Source organism: Tyto alba, unplaced genomic scaffold, assembly GCF_018691265.1.
Source record: "Tyto alba isolate M040663 unplaced genomic scaffold, T.alba_DEE_v4.0 Super-Scaffold_7, whole genome shotgun sequence".
Classification (NCBI taxonomy): domain Eukaryota; kingdom Metazoa; phylum Chordata; class Aves; order Strigiformes; family Tytonidae; genus Tyto; species Tyto alba.
The window spans coordinates 8,382,714-8,398,547 of NW_024881328.1; the positions used below are offsets into that span (position 1 = coordinate 8,382,714).

The window sequence follows — 15,834 nt, forward strand, 5'->3', positions numbered from 1 at the left end:
TGAGCTTTCCAATACAGCTGCATGGTGCGTCTATTTTTTACTCCAAGTTCCAATTTTCATATTTTTTTTCCATTATGTGACTGCAGCACAGCCCACAGCTGACTCTAGCTGCTCACCATTTCACAGATGTCTCCTTAGAATGTCAAAGCTGAACAGTAACCAGGGGAATGAAACAGTAAGGAAACCGTTTCCAAAAATAACGAGAACAAGGGGGTCTGAATGAGCAGTGTCCTCCACTAATTAATTTTGATGTTAGGAAACATTTGGGAATTGTGCCATGTTGAATAGCAACATGGATCCAACAAAATTTTCACCCATTTTAATCTGAGGTGAAGTATGCCAAGGAAATACCCATCAAAAAGGGAGACTAGTGAAGGATATTCATGTATTTCACCTCACTGAAACAGTAATAAACAGCTCTTGCAGAAGCATCGCCAGCACCGCGCAGCAGAAAACCATCACGGGTAGCCACGATGCACTGAAATCCCTCATCCCGGCAGGGAACAGAGCGTGCAGCTGGATAGCCAGGGCCAGGACACAAACCCTCTCCCACCCTGCAGATATTTCACCTTCCCATTTTGATTTATGCTCTTACTTACCAGTGTGGTGTGTCAGTAATTGGGACAGGGCAAATAAAAGGATCCCAAGTGGACAGTTACTGACTTTACATTACTCGGTTATGTGTGGCCACATGTTAAAAAAAAACCCCAAAAACAAACCACCAAAAAACCCCCAAACATATGAAAAACTTGGAAAAAGGTATTGTAAGAAAATGAACAGCTGCTTCTCTCCAGTGTAGTTTTAGAAAGTATATAGCAGCTATATTACAAACAGATGTTTTTAGAACAGATAAAAAAGAGCTGGTCTTCATTTTAGTTTTTTGGTTGGGTGGGCTTTTTACTATTAATTTTACTAGTGCATTCTGCTCCCACATCGGTTGTTCTATTACTCCTGGACATCTCCACCAAAACCTCTCGACTTTCCCAGCAGAAGCTGACAAAAGAGGACCCTTCCCTCAATCTTGGCTGGGCAAACAAAAAAATGAGGTGGGCACAAAGAGCCTTGCAGCAGAACGGGCGCAGCCGAAATAACCCGACAGTTCCATGTGGGAAGTTACACTCTGTGGACACTTACACCGCCCGGCTTTTTGGACACAGGTGTTTACAGCCTCCAGGGTGGTTTAATGTGGCAGCTCTCGGGGGCGCCGAGCGCAGGCTCCGCTCGCCCGCGGCGCCAGCTCCCGTCTCTCAGAGGATTCTGGCCGCGCCTTTGCGGGGCAGCTCCCGGGGGAGGCTCCTGCAGCTCCTGCTGCTGTCGGCTGTGGACGCCCCGGCGGTGCCGGCTGAAGCGACGCGGGCGCGTGGTCCAAAGTTCCACGGTCTCTGGTTCCACGTGTGAGTGGTTCATAAGCCATCCGAGCTCTATGCATTTAAACTTGGATCTTGAAAGCCAACACTCTCTAAAGCTCTTATTTTACTACAGTGTAGCTTTTGGTTTTGAACTCCAGAGTATATTGTGCCAGTAAGTCTTGTATATCCGTGTGCCACTGTGCAATTCCAGAGTCTTCCTCGCACGCTGGCAATTCCTAGGAAACCGAGAATCCCTAACTACTGCTGTGGCAAAACCGCCTTCCTAAAAGGAGGCTTGATTTTATCCGTTATCCAACTTGGGTTTAAAACAAACCAAAGCAAACAGGTAATTACTTGCCTGTGTCCTTGTGTGCAGAACTGCAGGGGTAAGCCACACGAAGGCAATTTTGGCTAACCAGCAGCTCACAGACTTCCCATTTAAGCACAAAGCAATCATAAATCCAAATCACACAAGAAAAAGGTTTATTGAAAAATAAAGTTCTCCCTAGATTTTTTCTACAACAGTGAAAACAAAGCATTTTTCTATGCCATTAAAGTACAGACATTTACTTTTCTAAAAAAAAAAAAAAAAAATTAAATTAAAAAAATTCCATCCCGTTGAACCCCAGTAATTTGACAGTATCTGAACCACTGTGTTCTGTTCTTTCTAATTCAAACTGCTTGAACATAATATAGTGGAACACAACCATTTAAATAAAACAAAGGATCAACCTTCTAGGAGAGAATTCAAACCAAACACATACAGTACCAGCCTGACCCTGAAGTTCTTATGTACAGATAAAAACTCTCACTGACTCCAAATTATTATCTGCAAAAACCAGCAATCTTATTTCTACAGATTTCAGTAGTTTGTTTTTTTTTTTTTTCAATTTACAGTGCTACAGGGATTATTCAGACTCTGACCCCCTTCACCCACGGAGGGAGACTCCTCCTGCACGGAACCTTTCAGACCAGAAACCAAAGAGCCACCCAGCCTCGCGCTCTGGAGACCCCCTGCAGCGGTCAGCCTAGCAAGCTAGGGGGGATCGACAGCTCCAAGCTCAAATTAGCTTTGGAAATACTTCCCCAGAGTTTTCTTTTAGCTCTCTAACAATCTTCAGGGTAACTCTTGTCATAAAATTTACTTTTTCCCTTTGGTAGGAACTGCCATTTCCTCCTCCTCTGCTGTACTCCTTTGTGAAAACCAACTAAACCCACGGCTGCTTTAAAATGGTTTTCACTGTCACCGTACTGCCAGAGACCTGTTAATGAACGTAACAAATCAGTTCTGGGTATGACCCTATGAAAATTAGTTGCCTTCAGACAGCAGTTCCACTCGATTACCTATTTGATACTTCAAACCACTTTGCAGCTGCCAGAGTCTGAGCCAGGACGTGTCACATGCACTTTGTCAAGTGCCTGGATGGCTCCAGTGGATGCCGTAGTGTTATTTACATGCTCTCCCCCAAAAGCCAAGGATTTTGCTGGCTCCTGCAGGACTGACTGAGCCCCTCCTGTGGGGCCGGCCATGAGCGGAGCGGCGCTGGCCCAGGGCTGCTATCTGCAAGTCTGCAGCGCGGTGCACTACAGACGTGTTTTCCTGTACGGAGGAGCAGGCGGTTGTTACCGCCGCTGTGAAACGTGAGGGCACCCAGGGCTTCAGTCCTGCCAGCCCTGACACAAGGTGACAAATCCTGTTCCCATGCACAGCCCACCTCAGCTAAACCGCCCCCGCGCCGACCCTCCCGGCGGAGAGAAGGGGGCTCCTCCCTCAATCACCGCTGAATTGTTTCTAAGCGGTTTCTGTGTGTGGAAGGTGAAGCTATTACTCATTCTACCAAAACTTTCAAGGACCTGAATTTATTTACCCATTTAATAAACAGGAGGCTTAGTGCTGCTGAGAGAGGTCTGCTGAATTAAAACATACTATTGTATGTTCATAATTACATGGCTATGGAAAAGATGACACCTATAAAAGCAAGACACTTTGGCAACGGTTGCACTTTGTTATTCTTCCCTGGAAGAAAGAACATGAACAATGCCTCCCTCATGTCTGAGGCATTCTGGGGTTCAGCCTCTGGTATTTTCAACACATTCCTACAGTAAACATCTTACACTTGATACACGGAGTTTGCTGTTTACACATTCCATTTAAATATAATATTTGGAAATTCCAAACTAATTTAAAAAAAAAAAAAAACCCAAACTATAAAGCTGCTTAAAAATACGAAGATGAGATTTAAGTCACTGCCCGTAAAACGGTATGTTTTGCTGTTACATCTACAGCAGTATTATTAAAGCATACCTCAACGAAACCATATCTGTCCCTGGCCGCCTCAGCCTGAACGAAAGCATACATCTGTCAGTGCATTATTCTCCTCGACTCCGCAGCGATCCCTAAAATGATGGGACCAGAGGAGAACTACTAAGAGATCGCCAGTCAAAAGTTGAAGGCGTAGCAGCTGTGGGACAAACATCACAAAGAAACAGCCCTGCCAAAACGTTAGCACCCCTAGAAAAAAAGACTGTGAAACTGGAAACTGGTAACTAACAGTCTCTTTAAAACAAACAAGCAACAAAACAACAAACACCCCACCCTCCAACTCCAAACTGTAGACTGAACAGCTACTTAACCAAGTTTTCAGCTGATACTTTAATGATAAGTAACAACAGCTCAGTCAGAGATAATGTATGCTGTAACAGCAAGCAAACTGGCTGCTGATATGTGTACGATGTAACCTGCAAGTGTTTGGTCTTTATCTTGTAAGATACAGTGCTTTGTATGTATTAAAAAGGGAGAGCTGCTTTTTTAATTTGAAGAAAAATTACTGGAGGAGTTCTGCTATCACGGAAGCCAGTGGGAGTCATGAAGTTAATTAGACTTGGATGAGTTGTATCCAGCCTGATTCATCCCATTTCATGTATTTTACTAGCAAAATCTGCTCCTGAAATGCACTATGAGCAAAATACATACCTGAGAAAGCAATTTGGATTTTGTTTATGTGAAAAGTGCTGCAAACTTGTAAGTCATCTTTGTAATTTAGATGGGCCACTCATTTTTGAGAGGGGAGGGCCATGTCTTTCATATGAAGGATGAATCAAGGACATTGACTAGGATTTTAAAGGACAGTAGCACAACCTGATTAAGTGAGGAGAGAAGACATCTGCTAACAACCCGATTTGTGGCTGCTATCAACAGAAACGTAGCAGCTGGGAGCCGAGCTGAGCGGGGAAGGTGCAGAGTCCTGGCTCTGCCTGCAACCCCGTTCTGCCGTCTGCAGCCGAAACCTGACCGGCAGCCGTTTTGCAAAATACTCCTCCTGCAGAAAAGCGGTAGCATTAAAAAGAAAGACATCTGCAATACGCCGAATATCCAGAGTTCCCTTCCCCACCGAGAAGTGTAAATTCAGGTATCCTAGAAGGACTGTATGCTTCTGGTAGCACCAGGCATCACCTTGCCCACTTCCCTCTACAGCCGCCTTTATCCGAAAAACCAACACCTCACAAACTTTAATGTGCATCGTCCATTTCCCTGCTGATCAAACCAGATGCGGCTGTTTCGAGAGGTTTCCTGTTCGCATTGTCTCCTTGGGGAAGGTCACGGCTTTCCTTTGCTCTCTGGTCATTGAGCAGACATCCCATCCCAGCAGGAGCTCCCGTGTCACATTAGATACTCGGGAAAGGGTATTCTGCTTGCAGAAGCAATGTCTTGCAAGAATTATCAAAGTTCTAGTCTCTCTTATCTTGCTAACTCTTACCTGATAGTTTTACAACAGATTTCTCCGCTACTTAAAATTCACTACTTAAAAATTCATACTGCTAAGTTGTAGAGCCATCAAGTGCTATTTTTACCTGTAATTAGTGTTCCATTATACTTGTTCAGACAGTGTCCATATTCCAAACACTCATCCAAACCCCAAGGAAAGTAAAAAAAAAGGCACATAAACATTAAATATTTGTAGGAGAAACATAATTTGATATAAACAAGCAAACACACAGCTGCATCTATAAATTACAAAAAACCCCATAGAAACTAAGCAAAAAATGCAAAAAGCAACTCTATTTATACATGTGCAAATCAACTTGCATATATGAAATAAATGAGGTTTTTATTGGCATTTTTAAACAGTGTGTATTTAGCAACTTTACCTTTCAAAGGCAAGCCTTTTATGTTAATTTTAATAAATATGTAAATGCTTCTCTCAAGTTTTCTAATCTCGTAGGAACAAGATTTTTGAAAAAAACTAGGTCACATACAAAAATACAAAATTTTAAAACAAAGAATGTCTTGATATGAGAGATATGTTTAAAAGCTTGTAAAACATTTTTATGTTCAACTGTTGACATTTTTTTTCCCATCAATCACTGATCAATATATTCAAATGCAAGTCATGCAAAAACCTGATTTCTGAGTAAAGGAAGCTGCAAGCTTTACTGTCAGACTGGAAAACAGTAGCACAGTCCCACCTCTAATGTCCTTGTTTAAGTGCAAGAGTTGGACTACACCTTTAATTAGGAAGGAAAATATTTATGGAACTTGGACAGAAGGCTGCCCTCCATCCTGAAATGTGGAGATATATTATATGTTTTAGTAAATCATTCGAGCTCTTAAATAGTCCCTCACGGATCTGCCTGAGTGCTTATCTGCGGAAGGATTCACTTATCTGCCAACGCACGGGCGCGCTCCGCTGTGTGACGGGGCAGCGCGGCAGCGGGTTTAGTCAGTAATGTTTACAAAGTTGATGCACTTACAGTTCTCATATGATAGTCTCCTTTTACAGAAATCTAGACTCAAGCTGTATTTCATGGAAGTACTATTTCTTCTGAAAATAGAGTTTAAATTAATAATAGAGGCCTATCAAATTAGAGGTCTTGATTCTCTTTTCTTTAGGATTAATGAGTCTTCTCTATCGCTTTCAGCAGAAATAGGATCAGACCCAACCGGTTCTGAAGCCAGTTTAGATGTTCTGTCCCTGGCTGAGATGCAAGTGGCATTGGTGTTTGCTGTTTCATTTTTGCCAGTATGCAGTAATTCAGTTCAGTAGACTAGAAAGAAACAGTGCTACAGCATGAAAAAACAGAGCTTATAATAGACTCTCCCTGCTGTGGCAAAGGCAAACTTAGCATCGAGCAAAGCACTAGACCAGAAAATCTTATAATAACAAATACCAAAACCCTCCCGTCTTTAAAGGTTTAGAGGCAAAATAAAATGCGGTATGCCATGTGGACCATACAGTGGGGGGGAAAGAAGCAAATATGTATTTACAGCAAGGAATTACACTACAGCAAAAACTACGTGTTTTGCATTCTTTAAGTGCTCACATACAAATCTCTGTTTCCAATGTAATTCTATGGTATCTCATTTAAAACTGAATTCCTGCCTGAAGAACCTCAGGCTGAACTGGAAAAGGCAAGTTCTGCTGTTGCCTTTACTTTCAGCACCAGGTAGAAGTATATATACTTTGATACGCAGGATCTTCCAGTTGCACAAATATGCACAGGTATGCGGGCAATATTTTATATAAATACAAAATTAATTGTTGCACCTGCTCAGACCCATTTCCGATCCTCCTCCCCCAGCTCTTCCAGGGTATTAAAATGATTGTAAACTACATTTGTGCTGACTGGAGCAAATGCTGAGCTATGGTAACAGTAAGGATTTTCATACTAGCTTGTATTTGTTTTCTTTTCATACAAAAAGTTTGCCTCCCATTATAGGACCCAGCTGTTCTGTTTCTGGAAAATTACTCTAAAATACGGCAGATTTTATCATCATCACAACCCAGTTAGTGGTGAGCCTGCTGTTCAACAGCTCCCACATATCCTTCCTGGATACTCAACAGGCTCTCAGGATTAAGCTCCTGTGTATTCTCCAGCAACGTTACGGAGTGTCACAGGGTAACAGAGTCAGGAGTGCTGAGGCAGGAAATGAAAAACTTGAAAAAGCGAATTCACTGCTTTTAAATTGAAACTACAAATGTATACTGTTCTGTTCCCTGGCCTTGAGAATTTATCCATGATGAAATAGCATTTCCCTTGCTTGGTCTTTGGTAGGTCAAGAGATACATCAATATTCACACACAGATCATGAATGCCAGTTACAAGAAAAATCTGAACCCACCAGATATATCCAAGAAAGAAAAACTTAACGTATCTGTGCTTTTCATTGTTACCTGGTAATGTTTGTTAATCTTTATGAAAAAATCCTCCTTGATTTGATGTTTTTTTCCGGTATGGTCAGAGCACATCCAAATTGTAAACCTGCAGTCTACGACTGCTTTCAAAGTGTACTGCAGATTTGTTTCTCACTAATCTTAGCATATCATTTCCTTACTCCAAATGGTGCTGTCAAGCATGCCACCTTCAGCTGAAAATAACAAAAATTACCTCTCTAAAAAGAAGGCAGTTTAGAAGATTTAACTTGGTGCTCTAAAAAAATGAAGTTTGATTGGAATTCCAAAATCTTGAACTGTTTTATTCTAAATTTGTAACTGGTGTGCCTGCTAAAAAACAAAAACAAAAAAACCCCAACCAAACAAAAAAAAAACAAAACACAAAACAACCCCCCAACAGAAAAACAATCAAAGAACCCACGAGATTCATCAATGCTTTTCTTAGTAATTGTTTGTCTCCTCTTGTTCTTCAGAAAAAAATTCTCTTTAAAAACCTAACTAGTTATGAAGACATTTTACATTTCTACCATACAATAATTATAGTTAGCTTAGTTTAACCTTTCTATGTCATTCAGCAACACTTTAACTACTGGAAGCCGTAGCAAACTGAGGCTCTAACGATAATATTGCTCCAATGATGCTGAATACTTTTTTGCTTCACACAGTATTTCTAGTAGACAGACTACAACAGAAGCATGGGCAAATTCCAAGGATTACTCTCTAAATGGGACCAGTAAACTGTGACAAGTCCATTCCAAAAATGGCAGTATGTTTTTGTAGCTTTTCCACACTGAAGAATGCCACAACCCTAGTCAGTTGTCGAGTCACCAACATGTACCACACGCTGGCAACTGCCTATTTGCTCATTCATGATACTCTCTGTTTAGACTGCTCTGAGGCAGCAGCTGTGATGCAGACAATACCTTGTTGTATACAAAGATATTAAAAAAAAAAAAAAAAAAAAGGAAAAATTAAAAAAGAACTGGACCCAGATAACCCAATAACAGGGTACAGAGCTATCTTGTGATTCCGAGTTCTTGTGAAGTAAACCACTTTATAGCCATTCAAGCTAAAGCAGTACCCAAAACAGTGCACCCAGAATAAAATGCTAGTCCTCCCTCCCCTGCACCCCTTCCCTCAAGCACACTTTTTTCAATTTTCTACTGGAATGAAGTTGAGATCCTTTAGGTAATCATGATGGGGGATGTCCGAACTCAAAAAAGTAGGAAACACTTCACCTGAACAACAAAAAAAAGAAGTTTGATGGGTCTGGGAATTTTCTACAAACTATTCTGTGCAGTCATCTTCAAATCACTGTAGAACATGAAACGCATTTCTCTTCGCAAACAGATGAAGGAATCTGAAGAGTTACACTGCAAATGTTCTTACAGGAAAAAAAGATCAGTTAGCTGTTTGTTAGGAATCCCTCCTCTCTTAGTAGATAATTCTGCCCAGCAATGATAGCTCTGCCTGCAGCGAAAAACCTGGACAAAGTGCAGGAAGTAATAAGTAGCTCCTCTCAAAACTACTTACATTTTGTCCTCAACTCAAAAGAAGCTCTGCTGCTGCTATAGGCAGTCTTTACAAAGCGCAACCTGCCCCTTAATATAGTCTCTGCAGGGGCAGATTCTTCTGTGGGTTGGGTGGGATCCGGCACAGCTGAACAATAAGAGGTCACCTTGGAAAACACAGTGCTTCCTTCTTCCATCAAAAGAGGGGACCAGAATATCATTTGCAGACTCCATGGTGAGACATTCGATATTATGCCTAAAAAGCAAAGCACATGATCTGAATCACAGTGGAGTTTACAGGAGTACAGTTTTCATCCTTCCTTGCTAAAAATAAACCGCTATCTTACATCCTAAATCAAGTGCATTTAGAATTGCAGATTTCCAGAACTCTCGTGTCTTTTCGCCTGTGCAGACTCTCTGCAGAGGGCAGTGCAGCCTCTTCAGCTCTACTCAAGTTTCCTAAAGATTAATGAAAGAAGTTAAAAAGGAAAAAAATGCTTTCGACTGTTCCCCACAGCGTAATATTTAAATTCCCCGTGGATTTCTAGTAAGGCAAAACCAAAGAATGTGAATTCAGGAGACCCTCTCATTGCTCTCAGCAGGGCTCTCCCCCGGGCAGGGCCGGCGTGCCGGGGCGATGCTGCTGGGGCCCAGCGCGGCCGGGCAGAGCAGGACCCGCTGCTCTGAGGAACAGCTAGCAGGAGCTGGCTGAAAAAAGCAAAATTCAGGTTCCCATTTTCTGACCACAAAGCTTAGGCACGAGGGTAGCAATTCCAGCAGAGGCTTGTTTTTCACTTACTCTGGAAACACGGCTAACTTTCAGCATTTAACAGATTTTTTTTTTCCACAGAATTATAATTTAGTCTAGACAGCTAGAAAAGAAGCCTGACACAGTTTTTATATGAGCTGCTTCTGAACTCCACTGGAAATTACAACTTTTCAAACAAACTACAAAAATAAAAACCTTCTACAATTAAATTTAGCAGAAAGTGGACATAGAAAAACTAGAGAGCGAGCTCCCTAGCAGTCATTTGTTGGAGCCCAGCTCTGAGTGCTTTGTTTTCATTCTGAAGGGAACACAGACATACTCCCAAAGAGACAGCACCTGAAAGCAACATTAATTTCCTTAATGCATAGCTGGTAAGCTTTATAAATTGGTACTAATACCTCTAATGTACAAGGGTTTGCAATTCTTTACCTAGGACGATACTGACAAAAGGTTTGCAGAAACAGTAATTGCTAATTGCCGGTGACTGTAGATATTTCACTGTGGATGTTAATTGCGACCAAAGAGGGAGCTCAATAAATAAAAGCAACGCTTTGTGAGTGCTATATTTAAAATCATGTGAACAACTGATAGAAATCACACACTCCGTACAGAGCTCTATTCACTGCAACAAAATGCATTTCATTTCTGCCCCAGCTGACTGAGCGCAGTTAGGATCAGCACTGAGCCACGCAAGTTCCCTGACCCTCAGGATATGGCAGGAGCTACGGAATGGGTCACCTGCTCAGCCAGGGCTGCAAAGGTCCATCCAAACACAACCGCAGTCCTGGCACCCGCCACCCCCGCCGCACGAGCGTCTTTGCGCGGTGCAAGCAACCCCGAGGGCCCGAGCGCAGGGCGCTGGACGGGGCACACGCAGGGGAGATGGAGAGGGCAAGGGAGAGATTTTTGGCCTCCGTGCTGTACTTCTCATCACAAAAACATACGCTGCGTGGAACGGTGCTCTCAGCACAGCTGCAACTCCCACCAGCCACTGCTAGGAGGGACGGACAGCTAACCTCACAGCTGGCTGCTGCCAGACAGACAGCGCTCCCTTCTCACAGAATTCATACACTAAACTTCACGTGTGCCAAACCCCAGTGCAGTAAAGAGAGACCAAATAAAATATTTGTGCATTTAAGAACTTACCTAAGCAGAGCTTTGTCCTTGTTAAGATGCTGGAAGAAGGAAGGCTCGCAGATGAGCTGGCTTTCCTGACAAACTTGTTTACAGGATTTTCCAGGTTCAGCAATTTTTACTTGAAGGGCACTTAATGGGGGCCACATCACCTGCCCGTGACAGAAATCCTGCAGTGACAGATCATATTTTATTATGAGGCATCCAGTCCCCTGACAGCAATTTTCCCCATTAGGAAAATAAGTGATTATTATCACCCAAACACTCATTTTGCAGCTCATTTTCAATTAAAATCAATAGTTAAAGCACATTTAAAAAGAATAGATTTTTATGAGCATGACGGAATTATCACTTTCAATTGCTACTTGAAATGTGATAGTGTCATTCTTCCCAAAGGAGCTTCTTCCCTATCTTTACCTTTTTAAATTTATCGTAAGCCACTCTAGTTAGTCTCTCTACTTTCACACATCCAACCCATTTTGGCATTCTCAGTGGCTCCTGTTTCACTAACTTGGTGCTAGCAGAACTATTTTTGTAACAGCACAAATATCAGGAGGAAGTTCTGGAAGGAGAGGAATTCCAGAGGCCAGTTACCCTGTAGATGAGAAATGTCTCAAGCAGCCCATGTGGAGAGTCATGTGGAAAGGATCAGGGGACTCGCAGTGCTATGGAGTGAGCTGAACTCATAAAAGGCTGAAGATTTCTATAAAGCAACTGGGATTCAAAGAGTTTGTTTGCTCTTCTTGGCCGAACTGCAAGTAAAATTGCTCTCCCAACACTGAAAAAAAATGGCTATAAATAATGCATTCCGTCAAGTGTCAGAACAGTGGAAAAAGGGAAGGAAGAAACGATATCTGAACATACCTGCTAGTGAAAACTATTCAAAGACAAGTTCTTATGGTCTTGACATTTAAAATGAAAAAAAGGCAAAGAGAAAGTTTTAATAACTGGTTTTCTATAACATTCCATGATACTCAGCCATTATTTTAACATTTGGCAACTCTCATCAAAAGGTGATCAAAAAATGTGGGCCCAGTACATCACAGTTTGCTTTCTCCTAACAAAAGTAATACATGAACAGGTCCCACACTGTGACCCAAAGCTTAGAAAGGCTGAACTACATGAAATTTTAATGAAGCTAAGACCACAAATCATTTACCAGTTCTTAATACCAGTCTGGTGGTTTTTTTCTCTGTTTAGATTTCCTCTGCTGAAGGAGTTAGTTTCCATACTCCCAGATCTAACCATAAATTTATTATTATACAATCATGAATGACAGAATATCCTGAGTTGGAAGGGGCCCACAAAGATCATAGAGTCCAACTCCTGACTCCACACATGGCCACCTAAAAGCTAAACCATATATCCAAGAGCGTTGTCCAAACACTTCTTGAATACCGACAGCCATGACCACTTCCCTGGGGTGATGGCTGTTACAGTGCTTGACCAAACTCTCAGCGAAGAACTTTTTCCCCAATATCCATTCTGAACTTCCCCTGATGCAGCTCTAAGCCATTCCCTTGTGCCATGTTTGAAAAAAACCTAGCAATTTTAGAGAATATTTATGGCAGAATATTAACAGGATCTTAAAAAAAAAAAAAAATTAACAATAGATGGTTGGAGGTACTTTTTAATGTTGTTTCAAAAAGGTCATTTTGCTATTTCGACTTAAGCACTTTGCTTATTCTGTCCTTTTATAGATCATTATTTAAAATACTAGATGCAGGAGGAAATCTACATAGGTTCAAAATCCAATCCAATACCGTAATATATACTAATGTAATATATGCAATATAATACTGTAATATCAGATTGGATTCAAAGCTAGTGCAGGCAGAAGACAGAAGTTTTTCCAAGACAGTGAGTCACTTGTGAGGCTTCACCATTTGCCAGGGGCTTCAGCTTTTAACGTTTCTTAGTTGAAAATTCTTCACAGAAACTGGGCACAGCCTCCCCTTTCCAGTTCAGAGCTTGGCTGGAAGCCTTCCTCTGCTTACGCTGCCTTGAAGCACGTCTCAGAGCACACATCATCTTCACAGGTCCCAGCACACAGGGCCGTGTTTCAGTTTGCTGTCTCTGGCTAGTTTTCTTATCAACCACCAAAACCAACCTAAATTTTGTATCTTCACCCCAGTCCATCTTGCCCCACAACCCTACGTGCATAAGGCTAAAATAAAGAAAAGATGTTATGTGAAACAGAAGGTTAAGCTTCACCAGAGACTCTGTTTATGTTTGTTTTACCTATAACCACAATTTCAAGGTTGAGACAGGCTTAGCTCAGCCTTCAAAGGAGGTGTCCTCCTCCCTCTGGCTTTTCTTGCTCTTGGATGAACGTCCTGACTCCTCTCCCTTTGCCAAGCTCTGGTGCTCAGCTGACCCTCTGCTGAGCCAAGTCAGTTTGCTAACCTATAGAGCTCTGCCAAAACCATTTTCTGCTGGGTTACCAAATACTTCGCTTGACCACAGCTTTCAAAGTCAGCATGTCTGTTCCATCAGCCCAGCCTGCCTCATCCAACAGCTCCCAAGTTTGCAACAGGGAATCCCGCAGCGCCTTCGGTCGCAGTTGCCTGGCTGCCCCTTTGATGGCAGGGCCAATTTAAGCAGTCCCACCCTTTGGTTCTCACCCTACGCTGCTGCTTTGCAGAGCTGACAGGGCAAAAAGGATCAAGGGTTGGATTCAGTAGATGGCACAGATGCAGCTAACAGCCACGCTGGGCCGCTGGCAGGGGCACTGCACTGGCAGGAAGAAGCAGCTTGGAGTGAAATCTGTTTTAAACCAGCTGAAGGTGGCACTGCTAAATGTGAAACTGCAGCTCACAGTAGTTCTCTTACTTCAGCCCTAAGTTCTCTTACTTCAGCCCAGCTGTTGAATCTGAAGATTTGGGGAATTCACTAAACTTTTCTTGTGAACCCTGTCCTCCCTCCTGATCCTGAGCCAAGGCCTCAAAAGGGGAACTCCAGACAAATCCTTTAAATCTTAACAGTTTCACTGTCCCATAGGGTGACTTGTGGGTGAGCGTGGCTGGCCCCATCGTCTTCGCATTCCAACACCCCCTGAAAACCACACTCTCATGGTTAATCCACCCCACAACCTCTAAACCAGATCAGCTCCATCCATTTTTGTTCCTCTTCCAAGCCTGTGCTGCTTTCTCTGTTATGCCTGCCTCCCACCACAGACTCTTCAAAATAAGGTCTCAAATGCCTCTATGCAAACGCACACAGCAGGGGGAATAAACAAGAGGAGCTTGAGATGTGCACACACCAGCGGGGCTACGATCTTATTGGCATCATGGAAACATGGTGGGATGGCTCCTTTGTGTTGGGACAGCAGGATACAGGCACTTTGGGAAGGACAGGCAAGGGAACAGGGTGGTGGGGGTCACCCTCTATGTTGATGACCAGCTGGAGTGCATGGAGATGTGCCTGGGGATGGATGAGGAGCCAACTGAGAGCTTACAGGTCAGCTTAAAGGGAGGGCAGGAACAGGAGATGTTGTAGTGGGGGTCTGCTACTGGCCACCCAACCAGGAAGACCGAGTGGATGAAGCTCTCTACAAACAGATGGGAGCAGCCTCATGTTCCGAAGCCCTGGTCCTCATGCTGCATTTCTCCCTGTACTGACAAAAACTCTCAAATATAGCCAACTCAGGCAGAAGAATGAAAAGAAACAGAGATGCTTTTACAGGCTATGTCATCAATACAGCAGCAAAAAGCTTAAAGTGTTTATTGCCAGGAAACTGGAAATAGCTATTAACTACACATCTGACCTGAAGCTGTGTTATTCTTTATTACTGCCTTTAATACCGCCCGCTTTCAGAAATACAAGTACAGGAGCATGTCCAGTGTTTTTGAAAGGAATCCTGGCAATTAATTGCTATATCAGAGATATAGGTTATTCCTACATCTCTTCTGCAGCAGCCAGAACAAAAGGCAGAGCTGGCCGCTGCAAGAGATTGGCCTTGGGCAGAAGTCCAGGTAGACATACCGCTTCTAGAAATCAGGATCCCATGTAAATCTCTGCAGTTTATTACTCCAACTCAGTATCTTCTGCTGCTCTCAGCTGGCAATAATGCATGGGGACCAAAAATCCTTTAAGCAACTGGTTTCCAAACAATTTAAAGCTTTATCGATTGAAACTAAATACTAGAAAAAATTTTCCCGGAGGCTTTAGCCTAAGTGACATTCTATCACAAAAGCATCTATATTTACGTGATACTTCATGATCCAAAGATTTCTTGTGTGTACACAGTTAAACAAGTCACACATACACTGAAAGATTACTTTGCCTTCCTGCTTTGATATAACACCAAGGACTGCACAGCCACTATTGCTGCATGAACAGCAACAACACTGAGAAGCTTTAAAATGGAGAGGGTCCTGCCTTTCCAACATAAAACAAGAGTCATCCACAATAAAAGTTCATACCTGTCTTTCAATAAAAGCATTCATCCTCTGAAGCATTCCCTCACATGTAAATTCGTAGGGCAAATAAGGGTCAATCTGTGGAAACATAATGTGTTAAGGTTAGAGGGTTTTTTGTTTAAATAAACTTTGTAGTGTGCTGTGGTAGCAGCTTGTATTCTAAATCCTTCACTGTAGCTTAAGTAGCAACAATAAATGCAAATAAACTAACAAATCACGATTTCACAAAACCATCAACAGTTTAAGCTGATTTCTGCTACTTTATAAAGGCAATAAAGTTGTTCAGTGATTATCTTTAAGGAAACTCAGGGTATTCTGCAAAGTAATAGCTACAAAGCTAGCCTGAGACCCTACGGGACTCCAGAACTCGTGTTATAACTAAGTTTCAGCTCTGGAGTTGAAGTGAAAAAGAAAACATTATGACAAAAAGGATTGTGATACCTCTGAAAATTACTTCAAACTTCTTTTTTTTCTCCT

General features: G+C 42.4%; 1 protein-coding gene across 4 annotated transcripts in view; it reads right to left on the reverse strand.

Moving 5' to 3' along the window:
• Positions 1 to 1,809: 1,809 nt before the first annotated feature.
• The window catches only part of MGAT5 (alpha-1,6-mannosylglycoprotein 6-beta-N-acetylglucosaminyltransferase), a 131,016-nt gene continuing 116,991 nt past the window's right edge, over positions 1,810 to 15,834 (reverse strand). For all 4 annotated transcript variants that reach the window (XM_033003115.2, XM_033003116.2, XM_033003118.2 and 1 more), the window contains 3 exons: positions 15,361 to 15,435; positions 10,949 to 11,106; positions 1,810 to 9,289 (listed from right to left, as the gene is read on the reverse strand). In XM_033003115.2, coding sequence (XP_032859006.1) covers positions 9,091 to 9,289; positions 10,949 to 11,106; positions 15,361 to 15,435 — 432 coding nt within the window. In that variant the 3' untranslated portion in view covers positions 1,810 to 9,090. The remainder of the gene's footprint in view (positions 9,290 to 10,948; positions 11,107 to 15,360; positions 15,436 to 15,834) is intronic.